General features: G+C 38.3%; 1 protein-coding gene across 7 annotated transcripts in view; it reads right to left on the bottom strand.

Annotated features, from left to right (window-relative positions):
* Positions 1-21,571, bottom strand: part of LOC127442937 (transcription factor 12-like) — a 145,953-nt gene extending 124,382 nt beyond the window's left edge. For 4 of the 7 annotated variants that reach the window (XM_051701346.1, XM_051701382.1, XM_051701364.1 and 1 more), the window contains exons 1-4: positions 21,402-21,571; positions 20,423-20,515; positions 20,123-20,146; positions 19,129-19,201 (exon numbers count right to left, since the gene is read on the bottom strand). In XM_051701346.1, coding sequence (XP_051557306.1) covers positions 19,129-19,201; positions 20,123-20,146; positions 20,423-20,494 — 169 coding nt within the window. In that variant the 5' untranslated portion in view covers positions 20,495-20,515; positions 21,402-21,571. The remainder of the gene's footprint in view (positions 1-19,128; positions 19,202-20,122; positions 20,147-20,422; positions 20,516-21,401) is intronic. The other 3 variants (XM_051701355.1, XM_051701390.1, XM_051701375.1) reach the window with 1 other exon arrangement.
* Between the last annotated feature and the right edge of the window lie 51 nt (positions 21,572-21,622).

The following is a 21,622-nucleotide window of genomic DNA, read 5'->3' as shown; positions in this document are numbered from 1 at the left end:
ATTTTATTGCTGATTTAAAATATGTTCTTTGATCGTAATCTTGGCAAACCGTTTTTGAGATTTTGGTATTTCTCCATTTAAGTAGATAGGAGCTGCACTGGCATGACTGGAAATAGCCTCCCGAAAACGTTCCAAAGATGGCCGACAGTGGACTGACTTGCTAGAAAGACTTAGGCTTAACTTGCACTGAACCCAGAACATTTATTTAATACACGTTCCTGGTCTAATTAAACAAAATGAATCTGTTATTTGTTAGAAAAAAATTTGCTAACACTTTACAGTAAGGTACACACCATTGTTAACAAAACTGGTTAATATGACCGAACAATGAATTCAATGAATGAATGTAAAAAATAACATTAGGGTACGTTTACATGACAACGATGTATTAAAAACGGAAACGTTTTTCCTTTGCGTTTTTGAAAAGTTTCACGTACAGACGACAACGTTGTCAAAACGATCCCCATTCACACGGATCCGCGAAAACGACTAAAAACGCTGTATTATGCATGCCAGGCCAGTAGTTGGCGATGTCACTTTGTAAAGAAACACTACGCACCTGCGCACATAAGCATTCTTCCACAGAGTGGTGAAAACAAACAATGAAGATGGCGAAAGCATCGAGCAATTTTGTCTGGATGGACGATGAGGTTGCTTTATTACTACAATTACTTTGCTGGAGAAGTGTCAATAAATTCAAAATCTTGAGCAGCACAAACACAGTCCTGTAGTCCGCTATTGTAGTTTTGAATGTCTCGCAAGTTGTTTTGAAGTACTCGTGCGCATGCCTATAGACTGATCTCTCAAGATGATTCAATAAACTCTGCTCATTTTTACCATCACTTCATCTCCTGCCTTCTTCTGTATTCCCCCTGCTGACTCTTGGGCTGGTAGGAGAGTAAGTTAACATAAGAAGCTGTTGATGTTGACTGGTTTTGGATATCAGACAGAACTCTGATATATGGATATCTTCTGATGGAGAGAGAGGTCTTGTGTACACTGGATCTAACATGCATTTTCACTGCCTCATATGTTTTCACATTTTAAGCATATCATTGAATACATGGCATCACATCTCTGTCTATAGGCTATATACATAAGCGGTGGGTGAATTAATTGCAGGGTAAAGGTACATAAAATAAAATTAAGTAAGTAAATAAATAACATTTAAAATACAAATACATTTTTCCCATCTGAATCCATACATTAATTTCAAGATTTTCAAATTGCAGGTTCTGCCTATTGTACAATGTTCACTCTCCATACAAAACACTCCAAATGAATAAATTGTTGATTATTGATATTTGCACAGACACCAGTATTCATACTGATAATTATACATCTCAAATTGATGCCTATCAATCCATCATTCTTTATAAAACATGTAATACGCGTGTGCACGACGTCATCGTTTTCACAAATTCGTGTTTTTGTATGTTTACACGGAGACGATATGACATCGTTCTCAAAAACTTGCACTTTGAAACCCGTTTTCAAAAGTTTGCGTTTTCAGGCCCCAAAATGCCGTTGTCGTGTAAACGAACAGCCAAAACGCATAAAGTTTTCAGTTTTTAGTTGAAAACATTGTCGTGTAAACGGCCCCTTAGTTAATACACTATAAACTAAAATGAACTAACAATGAACAATTGTATTTTTATTAACTAACATTAACAAAGATTAATAAATGCTGTTTGTCCATTATACCTCAAGCATTAACTAACGTTAACAAATGGAACATTATTGTAGTGTTACCAACAATTTGATTGTCATTTTAGAAGTAGAACAAGTTGTTACATATTAACAGATCACAAAAACAATCAACCCCCCCCCCAACCCCAACAAAACACCTAGACCCATTCTGACATGTACTGCCAACTTTTCCTGATACAATCAATTCCCAATAGATTTTTTTTGGTCATTGAATATCTTGTTATATATATTGTATATTTTGTTGCTGAAATTCACATTTGACAGTATAGCATTGATTTTGACTTGAAATGCAACAGAAACATCTGTAAAAAAAAAAAAATATTTTACTTCAAAAATACAAACTATGGCAGTTTTGTAATGAAGACAGATCTAGAAACCATATATTTAGAAAATATAAAAACAAAACAGAAACTTTCTGAAATGGACAAAATTGCAACAGAAATTAATTAAATAATTGGGCTAAATAAATAATTATATTAGCCAAATTCAAACAGGTTCCCGTGTCTGATGCCGTGCTTCCCGCAGCACTGTTTATAATGGTTTGCCCTGCGTGGGTGAAACTGCTCTGCGCACATGCTGTATTGAGTAAGCTGATAATTGATTCGGGTAGTGGCTAGTGCTGTTTCATTCCGCATTTGGAGTGTTTGCCGTCTCACAGACGAAACAGAAAACGGACGTGTCGCGCATAATTAATGAGAGTCACGCATAATCAGCGAGAGTTGGCAAACAATTTAGTTGCACCGTTGCAACCTTTAACCAAACTTAGCTGCACCGGCAGGAAAAATGGTCGCAAAATCCGACAAATTAGTCGTAGTATAAAGCCCTGAGTAAAATAGATTTCTTAAGATTCTTTTGAATGCCATTGTAGACATTTAGTATTCACAATCAGCCATGATTACTCTAATCAATGAGTGAAAGTGTCAAATAAAAGGATGGTTACTGAGAATAACGAGTAGTATATGGCTGGTCATGTGATTCTAACATGGCAGCCCCCACGTGGGGACCCTCTCCATGTAGAATTAAACAGCTATATAAGGTTACTGATATGACTGGAGTCTTCATTTTAATGTGTGTGGCCATGATAGCCTACATATATTGCAAAATGACAATTCATGTCAATGGATTCCATCATTGTAACGTTACTTAAGTTTGTGGCTTATTTTGAGTCATTTGGGGCACGGTGACACACGGCCCTCTCACATGCCAAATTGTGGACAGCATCGTACCACTGGAATTTATCCTTTTCATCCGACGAGCTGCCAGATTTACCTTCAGATACTGAATCCGCAGTTTTTTTTTCACCTTGTCACGTCATTGCTCAATGGTTCTTTGGTATCCACGAGCAAGAAGATAGTCACGAATTTTACCAAATATCTCTTAGTTCTTGTGTGTTGTATCCAGTTGTTCCTGCATACTCTAGTCTGCCCAAATTTCCAGTAAACACTGCACCTATGCCATAGACCAAAGTGATCCATTTGCCCAGTCGCATCACTGACGTCATGTTTCGAGTTCCGTGCTCGGTCATGGTTAGCGATCACACTAGATGCGTACCATGCCTGAGCCAACTGAACCGTGCCCAAGCCCACCTCTTCAAGAGGCCCAACGCACGTTTCAGCGTGCAGTGCCCGGGCACAGTACGGAGCGATCACACTAGTCAAACGAACTGGACTTTAGGGGTCAAACGTGCTCATGCACAGTACAGATTGCCTAGTGTGAGTACACCCTTAGAATACTGCAGTGTCCCAACACTAATACATTTTAAGATCTAGGGTAAATGAAACCAGCAAGGGGACTCATATGAGGTAAAGTATACCCCAGTAACCCATTTGCTCCAAAATGTCAATTACCAATCTGAACTGACTCATTTGTGTCTTGCATTAGTTTGCATATTCCCAGTTACATACACAGAGTGCCGAGAGTGTACACAGAGTACTTATTCTGGCATGTCCTTCAGCCCAGATAGCTCACGTTATCTGAGATCTAGCCATACAGAAAAAGGCTAGGGGAAATGATCACCAACCAGATATTTAAGAAGGGCTTCATCCCTTTTTGTCCAAAGAATCCTGAAAATTAAACTTGACCTAAGAGAACTCTATAGGTCTGAATGAAATAATACACAGCCTACACATACAGTCATGTGTCAGCCACTCTATATCGCTGCTCGACACCCTCATTTACCCAGCATGCCCGCTGAGCACACTTCACTCCACCCCTTAAATTACTATCAATAAAGAGCGCAACATATCATAATGCAGTGCCTTTGAAAAATTTCAAAGCAGGGGTTTAAATGTTCCTTTACCTATCTCTCCCTTCTCCCCATCTATTCCATCCAGCAGAGGGGCCGTTAAGGGGTCCTGGCAGTGCAGTTGTGCCGGATTTGTCTGGCCATGCCCAGTTCAGATGCATTAATCCAAACTCTCATTTTCTGCAATTTCCACACTTCCTTCCTGTGCAGCGCCCTGCACCATATGTTCCCAATCACAAACGGAGGAAAGGTGCTTCTTCCTTCAACCTTGAGCCTCATCTGAAAAACTGAGGCACACAAGCCAAATAGATGAGAAATTTATCTTCCTCATAAAAAAGGGCCAGACTGCTGTGGGAATCGTTGAGTAAATCCAAGAGATTTCCCTTCCTCTAACACATAATTAAATTGAGCTGTGTTAAAGCATGCATTAAACCGCACATATCTCTCCCACTTCCCCTTCCTTACCTTTCATAGGACAATATGTGCGTTAACTGAGCTAAACTCACTGCTCAAACTAGCTTGATAACAAATCAAAACAATGATGCTCCAACTACTTCAAAAAAGTCGAGAGAGAAAGAGGACTGTGTGAACCACCATTATATCATTCGAGACGTGCGTTTGATTACTGCTGATTCTCAAGCATGCACTGGATGCATCTAACACGCTGTGCACAAAAGGATTACGCTGTCACACCCTGGGTGCTTGCAATCAAGGCGGTGTTTATTGCATCAGGAAGATTTATTTTTATTGAGCTGCTCATTAGCAGGGTTTAATCAGAGCGGTATCTTATTACTCTTCTAACACTGATATCGCATCACTCATCAACCGGCCCAAGACAAAGCAAACAAACTCTGTCATACCCTCTCTGAAGCTCTCAGTCTCTTTTCCTCACATACGAGCAAGAGGTTGTGATGTAGGGCTAACAAAAAGGATTTTTCTGCTGATCCAGTCAGGTCATTAATTCAGTGCACTTGCCCTGCCAATATTTTTATTGGCCAATCACAAGAAATGATAAGTTGTATTTTATAGCAACATACTGTATCCATATATGTGTCAGAACAATATGTATAATTTTCAATCAATGTTAAAGGAATATTCCGGGTTCAATATAAATTAAGCTCAATCGACAGCATTTGTGACGTAATATTGATTACCACAAAAACAAAGGGACGAGTCGAAATTTGTTTTTGAAGTAATTAACATTATGCCACAAATGCTGTCAATTGAGCTTAATTTATATTGAACCTATTTTATTGAAAATAAGCGTTAAAGAAAGACTTATTATTGCCCAACATCTCCTTTTGCATTCCACAGAAGAAAGAAAATCATTTGGGATAAGAACAACATGAGGGTGAGTAAATAATGACAGAATTTTCATTTTTGGCTGAACTATTCCTTTAGTTTGGTGATATATTTAAATAAATAAAAAACATATAGCCTACATACAGACCAAAACTATCCTCCACCCTTTTTTGCTGAGCCCTCAGCCTGATATGAATAAATCTTGTAAAGGCAATCAAGAGCACATGAATATTGTCATGCAGATATTAAGCAAACAAACTCTATAAATGCAAACAATGCAGACATGTGCTTGGAAGCCTAAAGAAGGAATTTCTAAGAGAATATGCTCTATAATGGCGGTAATTAAAGTGAGTTAATAAAATCCTCACATTCTTGATGTGTGGTTCACGATAAGACATCACAGAAGGGCTCTCAGACGTCACTCTCCCCTGACACCCACCGCAGGAGCCGAGGGTCCTGCTAGGGCTGGCAGGGCAGGGGAGCACACCAGACAGCACTGCCAAGCCAGCAGCACAGAAGTTCAACCCTCTCCTGTCCTCTAAAAGAAAACCACCATCCCTGGTCATCCTTCTTTATGTCAGGACAGAGTCAAGGGTGCTCCCACATAAAGAAAAACACTTATCTGCCCATGAAGAGGTGTAAAGGGACACGACAGGGAAATATTAACGATGTAACAAACTGATTGATAGCCAATAGGAGCTTATGACCACTGCCCTCAGAGATCCCATCTGTCACTGGGAGAACGAAGCCAAAGTGACACAGGCTACGTAACACATGCTAGCTTTCTATCGATTAACTTTCTCTGGCCCCGAGTAGAGGAAAACACACTGAGGCTTATTCGCAAGGTAAAGAGAAGTGTCTCAGATCTGCCAAGAGTGTTTCAGACCACTATAACAATCTTTCGCCGACAACCGCGATGACGCTGAGCATTTATCTTCATTATGACTGGAAGGTGGTTAGAATGGGCAGCAACATCTCCTCATCACTGACCCTCAACACTGGAGCCCCACAGGGCTGTGTTCTCAGCCCACTCCTGTATTCCCTGTACACACATGACTGTGTGGCAACACACAGCTCCAATGCCATCAAGTTTGCTGATGACACGACGGTGGTAGGTCTGATCACTGACAATGATGAAACAGCCTACAGAGAGGAGGTGCACACTTTGACACACTGGTGTCAGGAGCACAACCTCTCCCTCAACGTCAGCAAGACCAAGGAGCTTGTGGTGGACTTCAGGAGAAAAGACAGAGAACACAGCCCCATCACCATCAATGGAGCACCAGTGGAGAGAGTCAGAAGCTTCAAGTTCATCAGTGTCCCCATCACTGAGGAACTCACAAGCTCCGTCCACACTGAGGCCATTGTGAAGAAGGCTCACCAGCTCCTCTTCTTCCTGAGACGGATGAGGAATTTTGGAATGAACCACCACATCCTCACACGGTTCTACACCAGCACTGTAGAGAGCATCCTGACTGGCTGCATCACTGCCTGGTACAGCAACAGCATTGCCCTCAACCGCAAAGCCCTGCAAAGTGTGGTACGAACTGCCAGACACATCATCGGAGGTGAGCTTCCCTCCCTCCAGGACATCTATACCAGGCGGTGTGTGAAAAAAGCTCGGAGGATCATCAGAGACTCCAGCCACCCGAGCCATGGGCTGTTCTCACTGCTACCATCAGGCAGGCGGTATCGCAGCATCAGGACCTGCACCAGCCGACTTCATGACAGCTTCTTCCCCCAAGCAATCAGACTTTTGAACTCTTGATCGATCACGATACTGGACTAACATTTTCTACTTCTCTTAATAACACACTGGCAACTGACTATCAGCCGACAGCTGAATGTCAACACAACACTTCATATTTATTTCCACTGATTACAATGGGGGGGTGGGGGGGTACAGTGTATTTTTTTTGCATACAGTCTTCTTATTTTGTGTAAACTGTATATTGTATATTATTAGGTGTATATTGTGTTGTGTAACAGATGTGTAAACTGTGTTGTGTAAATCAGATGTTTATTGTAATTGTCATACTGCTATGTTGCTTGGAACCGCACCCAAGACTTTCACCCACTGCTGCACTTGTGTATATGGTTGAGTGACAATAAAGGGATTTGATTTGATTTGATTTAAAGTAAAAAAGAAATCAACAAGAATAATACAGATGGGTTTATTATAGTTTATTTGATTTGACACTGGGACTTATAAATGTGACAATTTCCATACATTAAAGGAAAACAATGTCAAGTAATTACCATTGTAACAAACAAGCACTTTGCTCCAAAATGCAAATCTGAGAGCTTTGCAGAAGCTTTAGCCGGAGTGCATCATCTTTAATTTATTACTCCAAATCCTTCAAAAGACAAATTAAAAACGAGGAACAAATCAGTGGTACACACTAATCCTCAAGTCTTTTTCAAGAGAAGAGATTGAACTTCAGTTTGATTGGTATTTTGCACAGTAGGATAGAAGAGAGAGAAAAAACAATCATTTCAGACTCTAGTCCCTTAAAATACCAGACTATGTTAAGTGCAAATGTGGTTGCGTCTAAATCTATATGTAAAGGAAGGTTGAGCTGGCTACTACAGAGGATTAGGACCCACGCTACAATGATTCTCCCCATCAGCGTTTTGTGTATCTAAAACGGAAATCCTGATAAAGGTATCAGGGCACGGGCCACGTACAGCCCACTACTTGCTTATTGACTCCGCCGATCTCACACGCCAGACTTGAAGTGTATATTGGTGACCCCCATCTACAACAGTATGCTTTTAACATGATGAACTCTGTGTTTTTTGGCCAAGTGTGAGTCGCTGTGGAGTATCTTATTTTGGCCCACTTCACCACCTGCGCAGCAGGACTGGGCTAGGCCAAACCGCTCGAATCTGGCTCTTTTCGCTCAGTGCAGTGAAACGTTTTCAGTATAAATGCGAGGTGAGGAGGATTAATGGAGGAGAAGATGAAGGGTAGCCACATACTGAAGAGAAGCCTCTTGCACTCTGAACAATGGAAAAACAGAGAACACAGAGAAACAGAGAATCGTGTGGCCAGTCAAAAACCTGTGATGGGTGGACAACACGTTTGAACTAAACCATTTTTAATGTGCGGATAATCATGATTAAAAGAGTGCGAAATTATGAAATTACGAGAAGACCATTTCATAGGTTTAGTCCTGGCAAAGACCATTTCCTGTACTAATAGGATTTTGGCCTTCACCATAAACATTATCGAACACAATGTACTTCCTTAGTGAGAAGGGTGATTCTCACAAAAATGTCCTCTTCATATTTACCCCCAAATCAAGACATATATATAGAGAGTGAGAGAGAGAGACGACAATATGTGTGTGTGTGTGTAATATATATATATATATATATATATATATTAGGCATGTAGCGATACACAAATTTCACTATGATATGATATGTTTTTAAAAAAAAAAACAGCACCCACAAATGTTTTGCTCAAACATATTCAAGGATTCAGCATAAATGTCTTTTAAATCATACGTGACACAAAAAAAGTAGAGCTCTATAATAAAGTAACTTAAACAGCACTGCATTTATTTTGTCTGATGAGAAAAAACCCATATGAACTCACAATTTATGTTTTTCTCGTGAAAAGATTGTTTGTCAACACTCAAGTCATTTATATTTGTATAGCGCTTTTCACAATACACATCGTTTCTAGGCAGCTTAATAGAAAATCATGCCTTAATGTCTTAAAGCCCCCCCGTGATCAAGCCAAAGTGACTGTATGAAAAAACTCAATTCAATGTTATTTAGTGGTGGAAAAACATTTTTTTTACCCTCTTCCCCCGGTTTCACGTTGCATGTAAACTTTACCAGCATTATTACCGGCTGTTAACTTGTGTGCAAGTGTTGTACTCATACCTGTTTACATTTCGCGTCGTGTGGTTCTTCGCATCCACGTTGTGTATTTAAAATCGTTTAACGCACATCTAACCATGGATTATCCCGCTTACACCATGGTCACATGCTAGAATTGATTAGTTACAGCTGTCATACATTTTTTGCAGCGCAAATTTTGACTGGAAAAACAAAAAATAATGGTTAATTTGATCTAAGAGTCATTAGATCTACAGCTCTGCCTATTGAGACACAGAGAAAAAGTAGTGCGACCACACACTTGGTCAAAACTGTGACTTTAAATGCACAATCCAGAAATAATAATATCCACAGAATGTAGAGGGGTTGGCACTCCAGAGAAAATTAATAATTAATCTGTATTCATAATAAAATTTGTATTCATAATTATTCATAAATATGGAAAAACCGACTTTACAAACGTGGCAGTGACAGTGTAAGTAGCACTTACTGTATGATAAGGGGAAAACTATTCAAAACACTCTGGAACCAGCAGATTTTGACTTCTGAGACATCCATATGGTATCCATCAAGGCTGCACAATTGACAGAATTAAGAATGAAATTCCGCAGGGGCCTGGGTAGCTCAGCGAGTAAAGACGCTGACTACCACCCCTGGAGTTGCGAGTTTGAATCCAGGGCGTGCTGAGTGACTCCAGCCAGGTCTCCTTAGCAACCAAACTGGCCCGGTTGCTAGTGAGGGTAGAGTCACATGGGGTAACCTCCTCATGGTCACTATAATGTGGTTCGCTCTCGGTGGTGCGCGTGGTGAGTTGTGCGTGGATGCCTCGGAGAATAGTGTGAAGCCTCCACACGCGCTATGTCTCCGTGGTAACGCTCAACAAGCCACGTGATAAGATGTGCAGATTGACGTCTCAGACATGGAGGCAACTGAGATTCGTCCTCCGCCACCCGGATTGAGGTGAGTCACTATGCCACCACGAGGACCTAGAGCGCATTGAGAATTAGGCATTCCAAATTGGGGAGAAAAAGGGGAGAAAAAAAAAAGAATGAAATTGCAATTTGTCCATGAACGGTACCGCAAAATGCTGCGTGCATTTTGTAAACAAACAGCACCTCTCCTTCAGCATTTGAGTCAGAGATGTGTAAGGGCACTTCAGCACATAATATACACAACACATTACAGTTTAAATCGCCTTGCCGTACAGCAAAAGATGCATTTAATTGGTCCTGATTTCCTTCACTCACCCTCTGTGCAAAAAAAAAAACAAATTCCATTATATTAGCTATACTAATGAAAGTGGTTAGGAAATGTTTTCAGTTGCTTGCTCTGTAACGTATACACATACATATACTTTATACTGTATATAAGACACTGCTTGAACTTTTTACACCCAAATTCTCATTACCATAACGGTCATTATTGTATTATAGTAAAAAAAAAAAAGATGCTGTTGATTTTTAATAAATATAAGTGTAAATGAAAGGCAGTGTGAAGGTAGCACTAGTATGATGTATACTTTATAATTATAATCACAGATACATATATACATATATATATATATATATATATATATAATCTTGATGTAATGAGAATTTCATAATGATGACCATCTTTTTTTGAATTGCGGTAATGAGAATTGCAGGGTAAAACGCTTGTAACTGTCAAGAAAATAATGACACAATGTGAAACATCTTAATGACCCTAAAACTGGGCTTTGTTTTCTGTATGTAAAATATAACTACTTACTTGTTTCTTTTGACTCTGGAGTAAAACAGAACCGAGATATTTCTTGAGAATCACCCAAAATTAAATCTGCACAGGTGAACTACATTCAGTGGACATTATAATATGCTATTAACAAAAACAGACTCAAACTGTTTAACTGAATACTTTGCCAGTTGTGACAGGAAAAAATATTTTTGTCTGGACTGATTATAAAAATGCATATTACACACTGAATGCAATCACATATTTTTACTTTATTTTTAACAACTGAATTTAAGTCTATTTAATTTCAGTATCTTTATTGCATTTCTCTTGTTGCTTTTTTATATCTTTTATCAACAGATATATGTTTTTGATACATTGCATCACTTGATATGATGATACAGCTCAACGATTCAGTAACACGTGCCAACTGCTACACCACGGCACGACCTATACAGTTACATATATTAAAAAAATTCAGATTTAACTTCTTACTCTCTCAATTTTAATAAAACATTTTTCTTACATGGAGGACACATATAGCTTCAATCCCTGTGGATCACACTGAGTGGACCAAATGGGCCAGTTCCTACTTTCAGCTCTGTGCGGTCTCCACAGAGAGCTCAGAAAACCACAGGGACACTGAGAGATCAAAAAGGTCATTATGCAGCCACACATGCCAAATATCTGCTCTCTTATTCCCAATCGAAGTCTGCTCACTCTCAGAAGCAGTCCTGCTGGTGTGCACAAGGCCAGAAGGAGTGTGAACGGCAGCAGGCTGTTTAGGCATTAAAGCAGGATGACTCTCAGATCATGTGTGTGGGGTTAGACTATTGGTAGAGCTGAGTAAGATGACCTATACTCTCTATCTAGCTCCTTTAGGACATTGCTGTGTGCAAGGATACATGTAAATGTGCACTTTGTATGCATGTGTGAATAAAAAAAATGTCCTCTAGCACAGCACCGTCTGCAGGTCCATTGGTAAAGTGCTTGCATATAAACACTGTCATTTTAAACATGAAATGTAGACATACAAATAGTCTTTCCTGTTTACTCTGTTTGCTCTCTGTATCATTTAACATTTTACAGGAAAATAGATTTTCTTCCATCACATGGGTAAAAATAGAAGAAAAACTGACCTCACTGTAACAACATTAAAGGGATAGTTCACCCAAAAATGAAAATGCTTTCAGAATTTACTCGCCCTCGTGTTGTCCTAAACCTGTTTCATTTTCGTTCCTCTATGGAACACAAAAGGAGATGTCAGGTAAAATGTTAGCCTCCATTCATTTTCTTTGAATGCTTTTTCCAAACAGAAAAAATAAATGGGGACTGAGGTCATTCTGCATCACATCTTCCACAGAAGTCACACAGATTTTAAACAAAATTAGGTAAATGATGAAAGAATGTTTATTTTTGGGTGAACTTAGCGCTTTAAGAGAGAGAGAGAGAGAGAGAGAGAGAGCAAAAAAGGGAAAGAGACATGCATTTATTTTAAAACCTTGATCAAACTAGACATAATTGAAAGTGTGACAAATTGAAATGAAATAAAGCAGTGACGATTCATATCATGGATAAGCATTCTGATTATGAAATAACTGCCGTTTTGATTAGTACTGATGGGAATTCAGGGAGAAGTTACAGATGCACCTGCAAAATATTTAAGGTGCATCCAAGCATCCTGGGCGAATTTTTTTTTAATTTCATTCTGAGGTGCGATTTAAGCTCGCAGGGCCCTAATCTTGTTTCCACATACAGACGGACTTATGGGTCATCAGATATGTAATGAAATTGGAATGTGATGGAAAGTTGATCTCTCATAAAGAAAGGATGATGTGGCTCCGCCCTCAGCCCTTCAGCTCTGACTGAGATTAATAACTCCAGGGATTTCCTCCCACCCCACCACCACTACCTCTCAATAACAAAACTCCCTTCACAGTTACTCATCTCTCCCCAAATTAAACAGCAGTCCAGAATTTCACAGCCTGGCCTTTTGTTGACTAGAACAGTTGTTGAACTGCAAGCCTTTTCATTTGTTTACGCCATAAAGAGGCTATTATGAGTTAGTGTCAGAAGTCAACATCTGCCAAAGATGATGAAAGAAGCAGGAAAGGCTATGGTTAAAGACTCTCACCATCAGCTCAACTGCTGCTACAGCAGTGACATTAACGCTCGGCCTGAAGCACAATCACTGGTGGATACAACTACGACTGTCAACATGCATTTTCAACTCACACATAGGAGGGAACAATGCTCTCCTGTTTGTTATCAACAACAAAATCAGCCTTGCCCCTTTCTTGAAACTTCTTCAGTGTTTTATTTGAGTTTTTGTGTTAGAGTGTCAAGTGTTTGACTAGGAGGTGGTATTATATTATCCTGGTGTCTTGTTGCCAATGGCTGTTTGTTATCACAACTAATGTGGAAAGGTGAGTGTGGTCTGATAATTACCATCTAAAGACAATGACACAACCCTTCAATATGTCAAACTGCTGATAAGAAAACAGAATCTGGAGGAGGTCATTTCAAAGCCACACAAAGAACAAAACTGATCTACTTTACACTGTAAAAAATTTCCAGAATTTTAACGGTAAAAGGATGTAAAGATTCCACATAAAACAAAAACAAACGTTAATTGGTTAACTGGTAATTTAACAGTACAATATTGTAAAAATAAAATAAAAAAAGGGTGATTTTACAGTATAATTATCAGTAAAAATGTATACTATGTTTAACAAGAGAATATGTTCCCAGAAGTCCCTGCTTGATCCATCACATTTCATTATATTTTATGGGAATAGTTATGTTTCTTCTTATTTTTAATACCAGTTATGTTCATTGGGGTATTTTGTGTTATATTTTATGCAGTTTAGTTACTGTTTCATGCAATATTTTATAGTGTCACATGTGTCACCCTGATGGTATTTTGTGTGAGTGTGAGTTTGAGTGACACTATGTGCTCTCTAAATGTCTCTATATGTGTATGAATTATTGTTCCTGGAAGGGCCACACTTTATTTAAAGATTTAAAAAAATTGCCAGACAAAGCACATGCTCAGTCACGACACATAAGAATCACTGGCTCACAGGAATGTAGGTTCGAATCGATCTTGTATAATTTCCTGACTCATTCCCTCCCATCTCTACCCTTACCTTTCCTGTGTCTCTCCTTTTATGCTGTCACATAAAGACATTAAAAGCCCATTCATAAAACATTAAAAATACCAAAAATGTCTCTCTACTCTGTATGAGTTAAATAATAGTTATTCAAAATAGAAAACAAAACCAAAGCCAATTCGTCCTTCAGAAAGGTACACACTCTGTGAAAACCTCTCCAAACCTGCCTGAGTCTGAATTACATGTTGTTGTTCAGAATGATACTGTCACGCAATGAACCAAGAGAGAGATGCTGGTTGGACCCAAATGCAGTGTTTTAATGAAGAAGAATATAAAAATACAAATAGCACAAGGCTTGGAAAAACCAAAGGGGCAAGTTAGCTTCACTGCTACTATGGACAAGCCTAGACAAGGAACAATTAAACATGAAGGCAAACATAAAACAGCTGAACACAATGATGGGGGACAGGTGAGGATGATGACTGGGCTTCTTAGGAAGTGTAGTACAGAAGGTAAATTCAAAATAAGAGTCCAGAAGACAGGGGAAAACACAGAACAGTTTGTGACATATTCTGAAAATGCTTGATGTCTAAATTTAAAAAGAGGATTGCAAGTTGCTGGCAGTTTCACTTCACCTACAACAAAAGATTTCAATCAAAAGTAAAGGGAGAACAGCAAAAATATGAATGGAAACAGGCAGACAGTCTTGCCAAAATGAATTGCCTAAATTACTTAAAGCTGGTGTATCCAGGCATGTATTAAAGATTAGTCCAAAACCACAGATAATCTTTAAATTTACTTGTAATCTCTGTTTACTTGTCACAAAAGCACAAAAGAAACCATGTTATAAATCCTGTGTAATGTTTTCCTGTTAGTATTATTTCATACTAACCTCCAATGATACACCTGAGACATCTCCTGCCACATCCACCAGACTACTCCAGAACAGATGCTAAAGTTTACACCATCTCTTCTTTGTTTCAAACACAGCTGTCCCCCACAAGAGACTTATTTATTCATCACTGCCAGAATAAACTTGTCTTTTTCAAATATATTGAAAGAATAACTACAATCCAAATATGCCTGAGCTTAATTTCCATTCTTTGAACTCACATCAAAGTTATTTTTTCTCTCTCTCAAATCCAAGTCAATCACCAAAAATGCCGTCAAATCTGTTGTTGTGGGGATATTTGCTAAAATGCTGGGAAAGATGCATGCACCGTGCCAAGTAACCTGCCTTCAAAGGGCCTTGATCACTATGGCAACAGCATGATCTTCCATAACCAAGCCATGAGGTGACCTGTGAAACATACATGAGATGTCCAAAAAAACCCTCTCAGAATTCTCCCTGCCATGGCGGCACCAGCCTGCCAGAGGAAGCCACTGCTCTGACGGCATCACATGCGCAATGTGGCCCAATGGTTCACAGAGCAAGCTGCAGGTTAGCTAAAAATAAACACTCCTCACAGAGAGAAGGGGTCCTACACTAAAAAAATTTAATGATACTTATTCTTTACACATTTGAGTTCAGTAAGGTACCTTTACCTTTACCAATACCTTTGCTAATACCGGAATATTTTATAAGCATGCTTGCATAAATAATGCATGAACCTATATATGTCAAAGCTGGAATTTTATGTACAACAATTCCAGTTAAAGGAATATTCCAAGTTCAATACAAGTTAAGCTCAATCGACAGCATTTGTGACATAATATTGATCACCACAAAAAATTATTTTGACTTGCCCATCCTTTTCTTTAAAAAAAGCAAAAATCTGGGTTAAAGTGAGGCACTTACAATGCAAGTGAATGGGGGACAATTTTTTTAACATTAAAATACTCACTGTTTCAAAAGTATAGCCACAAGACATAAAGGATATGCGTGTAAACATGATTTTAGTGTGATAAAATCACTTACTAACATTTTCTGTGTAAAGTTATAGACAGTTTTACAACTTCATTCCCATAACGATGTAATGTTAACAAACACTAAAACCCTAAAAAGACAATTTAAACTTTACAGCTCAGATAATACATGAGTTTTAACAGAAGAATAAATGTAAGTGCTTTTATAAATTTATAAGCTTCACATTTCTGTTTAAACCCTCCAAAAATTGGCCACACTCACTTCCATTGTAATTGCCTCACTGTAACTCCGATTTTTGCTTTTTTTAAAGAAAAGACATGTCAAAATGTATTTTTGTGGTAATCAACATTATGCCACAAATGCTGTCGATTGAGCTTAACTTGTATTGAACCCAGAACATTCCTTTAAATTCAATAAGCTCAGTATTAGACTAAATGTTTCTGAAAGAGGATGGGTGGATTAAAATAAATGTAGCTGCTTTGACATTAATAAACAAAAACAAAATAAAAAAAAAAAAAAAAAAAAAAGAGATATGAATATAGAAACATCAGAAACACATCTCTGATGATGTCTCAGGGGACAATGGCTTCCGGAGTTCAGCAACATAACTGGTTAGTTTCTTTACCAGAAACTACTGAAAGCCACAGTTTGGTGTTTATAGATGCTGAGAGCATTTGAAATAATCCATTTAGAAACAAATGTATGCTTAAATGAGAGAGACTCAGTCATTGTTTTAAACAAAACAAAAAAAAACCCACAAACTGGCAAATCCACTGAGAAGCCTTTGATGATAAGCTGTGCTCAAGTGAGGTTTTGTCACCTTTTATATCTTCATTATACAGCAGGGCACTTTTATTTTCCCTCCCTGAAATAATCTTAATATTTGAGGCTTTTTCGGAGTTCAGAGACTTTTTGCAGAGAGGGATATTTGAGCAAAATAAAAATGGTGAATACTAATCATTTCAATTCTTTCCCGCTCATTAAATATTAATCAGAAGATAAAGCCGTTTTCTAATTCACACAGACAATAAGGACAGTGATGACTGAGGTATCTCAGCTCACACTCAGAAAAAGACTTCGGGTACAAGATCAAAAGCTCTGAGAGAAGCTACACTTCAGCCAGCTTTGAAGAAGTAGTACAGACTTAAAAAAAATTACATAAAATTTTCAGTTTCACTTCCAGAAAATTCAACAGCTTATACTGAAGAATTGACGAAGTCATATCATAACAAGACATTACAGGAAAAAAACGTTTAATTTGTGATCTTAATAAATGTGTGGTGCATTTGCGACCATTTCTTACAATTTATGAACTGGCTTGTAATTAATTAAACGGTTGCCTCATGTATACAGAGCCGCTGGGTGTGGTCTAACAAAAAACCTGTGATGGCACTAGTCCACTATTGTTTTAAACACTTCTTGGTGGGTCTGTTTCAACAGCTTTTATTGTTTTTGAAAAGGAAATTTATCTTTGCACAATACTGCATGACTGTATTACACAGCAGCTAAGACAAGAGAAATAACATTGTTGAAGACAACAAAAGAATTTGGAAATCAGACAGGTGATACATGCCTCGCTGAACTGTGGATGACAGAGGGCATATCACAACATCCCCACACAAGAGCTTCTCTTTTCAAAGGTGTGACGGATGAGCAAACCCAGCTCTGACACATTTCCACCAATAAAACCTTAAAATACACATTTTCCAATTATTCTAAAACAGAGCTCTGCTCCTGTTGGACTAGTTTGGGAATCTGATAATTCAAGCCCCTTGCCATAGGTCACCTGATAATCAGGAATGCCAAAATATATTGAATTATGGAGCACAGAAGCATATAGCAAAATAGCACACACACAAAAATAATGTTGTTAAGAGACGTTTTTTAACATTTAAAAACATTAGCATCACAGCATATCAAAGCCGAAACTGATTCCAAGATCCTCACATGTACATACACTTTTCATTTATTGTTCAATTCCAGCCGATGTGAGTTTCCATGATCAGATACATACAGAAAAGGTTTACGAAAGCTTTTTGCAGACTTGTCTGTGCTGCTATACAGTAATCCACTGAAAGTGTGACCTCTAGATAGTGGATGAGTGCGACAAGGGCTCTGCTTTGTTACTTAACATAAAACAAGCATTGAAAAGGAATAATGCTTGATTGTTTCCTTCTTCTACAGGCGCATTCGAAAACGGACGAACTTTACAGCAACATGCAGCCAGTTCACCTATGACAGGATGACTTACATAATACATTTATGGAATTTAAAGCATGTGCATGTAGATGTACAAAAACAATGAAAAGGTAGTGAATAGTGCATAGTTAGAGATGTGTAAGAAGGTGATTTGGACAGCACAGTCTCATTTTAGAAAACAACTGATATCTCAGCTAGGGAGTGCATGCTTAAAAAAATTATCATAAAAATTGGTGTAAAATTTTGCTCAACTAAAATATTAGATATGCTTAAGCATCACATTTCACATCGGTTTCTCTTTCAATGCTGCCAAAACTTTAATGTGAAGTCCAAGAGAAAAAACCTAACAGTTATGCAGTGTTAAGAAGAAAAAAACAATGTTAAAACTCCAGCTATGTTGAGAGAGGAAGCTATGTTATACTTGTTTCTTACATAAACATATCGATTCGCTTCAGAACACATTCATTGATCGACTGGAGTTGCATGGATTACTTTTATGCTGCCTAAATGTGACTTTTGGACCGTCAAAGTGCTGGCACACGTTTACTTGCATTATAAGGACCTGACAGAGCTCTGTCTTCTTCTAAAAATCTTAATTTGTGTTGTACTGAAGAAAGACAGTCAAACACATCTGGGATGGTATCAGGGTAAGTGAATAATTAGAGAATTGTCATTTTTGGGTGAACTATTCCTTTAATGCGCATTTTAACTCACACGAAAATCGAACGTTTATTCGCATATCAAGTGTTTCTATTCAGGATTTCTTATGCCCAATTTCAAAATGTGCATAAAAACAGTTGGATGGAAACCCAGCTAGTGGTGCTTTCACTGTAGTGTTGTTAAAACAGCTGGATGTGCCTGATTTCAAAGACCATTACTTGTTCTGTACAACACTATATTACAGCTATATTATCACCCCCCAAAAGAATTCTCAATAAAGCTACATTGTTGAACCCTTCTCATCCTGCTCCTTATTACCAAAGAAAAAACAAAATCAAAAACACCTTTGGAATAGCAATACATTAATATAACCAACAGCAATCAGACTTCAATGAGAATCAAGTGGAGGGGACTGGACAGTGAGAGAGGAAGCCAATCATTCATTAAAGGATTTCCACAGGAAGTCCTACCTGATGCACCGAACTGGCTGCTTCCAAGAGTGGTCGGCCTGTTTTTCCCACTGTTCACAGGTGGAGAAAACATCTAGAGGGAAACACCAAAACATTAAGCTGAAACATCGTGCTACTAAAATTGCACGTGTAAAAGCTAGGGCTTTTACAATTTTATGTAAATAGAAATACAAATAGAAATGTTACTGATCTCAAATGAGGAATTAAATTCATATTTAAATAATCAGATGACTGTTTTATATTTAAAATTAAATGATTTACATAAAACACACACTATATATACAGTATATTTTTGGATATATACAGTATACAGTACTGTGCAAAACTTTTAGGCACATTACATTTTTCACAAAAACATTTGTCTTAACTGTTATTTTATAAAATCAGTTTTTTTTTTTTTTCATAAAATGTATACCTTGAATGCACTGTAAGTCACTTAGGATAAACGCGTCTGCCAAATGCTTAAAATGTAAAATGCAAATGTAGTGAAGCAGCAGGAAATATCAATTTAAGATTTCAACACTCCCTTTGCAAAAAGAATTGAACAGAAGAACAAGGAGTTCTAAAACAGATGGAATGGCCCCCACAGAGCCCGGATCTCAACATCACTGAGTCAGTCTGGGATTACAAGAAGAAACAGAAGCAACTGAGACAAACTAAATAGATAGGAACTGTGGTGCATTCTCCAAGATGCTTGGAACATCTGATCTGCCAACAACCAAGAAAAACTGTGTTCAGGTGTATCTAGGAGAACTGGTGCTGTTTTGAAGGGAAAGGTTGTTGCACTAAAAACTGATTTAGCTTTTTTATGTTTACTGAACTTTGTATGACAAGATGCAACACTTTTCACAAGTGCCTAAATCTTTTTCACAGTACTGTATATGGATATATATATATATATATATATATATATATATATATATATATATACACACACACACACACACACACAGTATATATACTGTATATATACTTTATAAATATATATACTCACAGTGTTTCCCAAAGATAATGAAAACTAGAGGATTACATATTAAAAAATACAATTTTATTTTATTTTATACAAATAGGTACAATATAAAAATATGAACATAAATTATATAGTCATATATATATATATATATATATATATATATATATATATACATACATACATACATACATATATACACACACACACACACACACAGTATATAAGCTATACTTCATAAGTCACATCTTAGCAATGGGTGTCTTGAGTTGGAAGACCTGGTTAAAAGGTAAGAAGAAATAAAATCATTGATGGTTGTCTTACCGCGCTAAAATCCAGAAGATCACTCAGCTCCTTATCCGTCCCGATAGCGGCAATCCGCTGCTGAGGGTTCATCCTTACGATCCTTGACTAAATCTACAAAACACAAACATCATTCCCCTCAATCTGAGAGCCTGATGTGTGCTGTAGCTTCATGCTAGCCAACACATCTTATGCAAATGACATATGGGAACATCCGCCGCCTGACATTTGCTAAATATTGCCGTCTCCTGTATTTAGCATAACTTTTTGCTGCTCCAACATCTTTATGCTACAATGGCAATCGAAGGACCCGGTAGTCCTAGATCAAAACAAACGTGTTCCCCATTAGAATAGGTTAAGAAATCCTTAGAAAAAGCCCTAAGACCTCCTCTACCAAGCTAGTATTTTTTGACAGCACTGGACAATGTTCCAGCATTTCTTTCTGCAAACAATGGGAAACCAATGGCATCAAGTGACGTGTTACAAATAGGTTTTATTTTGCTGCTAGAGAGCCTTATAGGGTTTTTGGGATGGCCAAACGTGGACATGTTGAGAAAGACGCCGTGCTCGAGGTGTCACACACATGGACCCGCAGCATCAATTTTCAACCGCATGTGTTTGATTCCTCAACGCGCCAATGATACAATGTTTCAAAAGTCACGAGCTCACCATGAACACACACACACGCGCTGTCAAAACACCAGACACCCCACACTTTAGTTGTCGCATTACACGAAAAGAATGGGTTACTTTGCAAACACGCTGCTTACGTTGTTAGGTCATTGCCAGTTAACTCAGAATAAAGGAGCGAATGTGAAACGGTAAAGCGAGCACTGACATAAAGTACATTTTAACAAGGAGAACGAATAACGCGCCATCAAGCTGAAGTGTTACAGCGAATCGCGACCCCACTCGCTCCAAATCGGCTCCCGTCTTTTCTTCTATCCCAACTTCTTTCACCCAGTCCGAAACCTCTCGCAAACTCTGTGCAATATTTTACCTTTTCTGCCGTAAAAAATCCAACTAGGGCGATCGGGTGTGCCAATGCCGGCGTATGTTTCCGTGTCTCGCGTTTGAAAGAGAACGAAATCGGTGTCTTTTGCGACTGTATTTAGCAAATATCCTCTATGTAACTTGCGAGTTTCCCTTAGGCAGACATTTTTGCTTGGCGATAGCCGAAGCACGACGATGACGTTACAAAAGTGTATCCTTCCGCCACCA

The sequence above is a fragment of the Myxocyprinus asiaticus genome, chromosome 1 (assembly GCF_019703515.2).
Source record: "Myxocyprinus asiaticus isolate MX2 ecotype Aquarium Trade chromosome 1, UBuf_Myxa_2, whole genome shotgun sequence".
NCBI lineage: Eukaryota > Metazoa > Chordata > Actinopteri > Cypriniformes > Catostomidae > Myxocyprinus > Myxocyprinus asiaticus.
The sequence above is the reverse complement of the archived record's forward strand: the minus strand, read 5'-3'. Positions and strand labels throughout refer to the sequence as shown.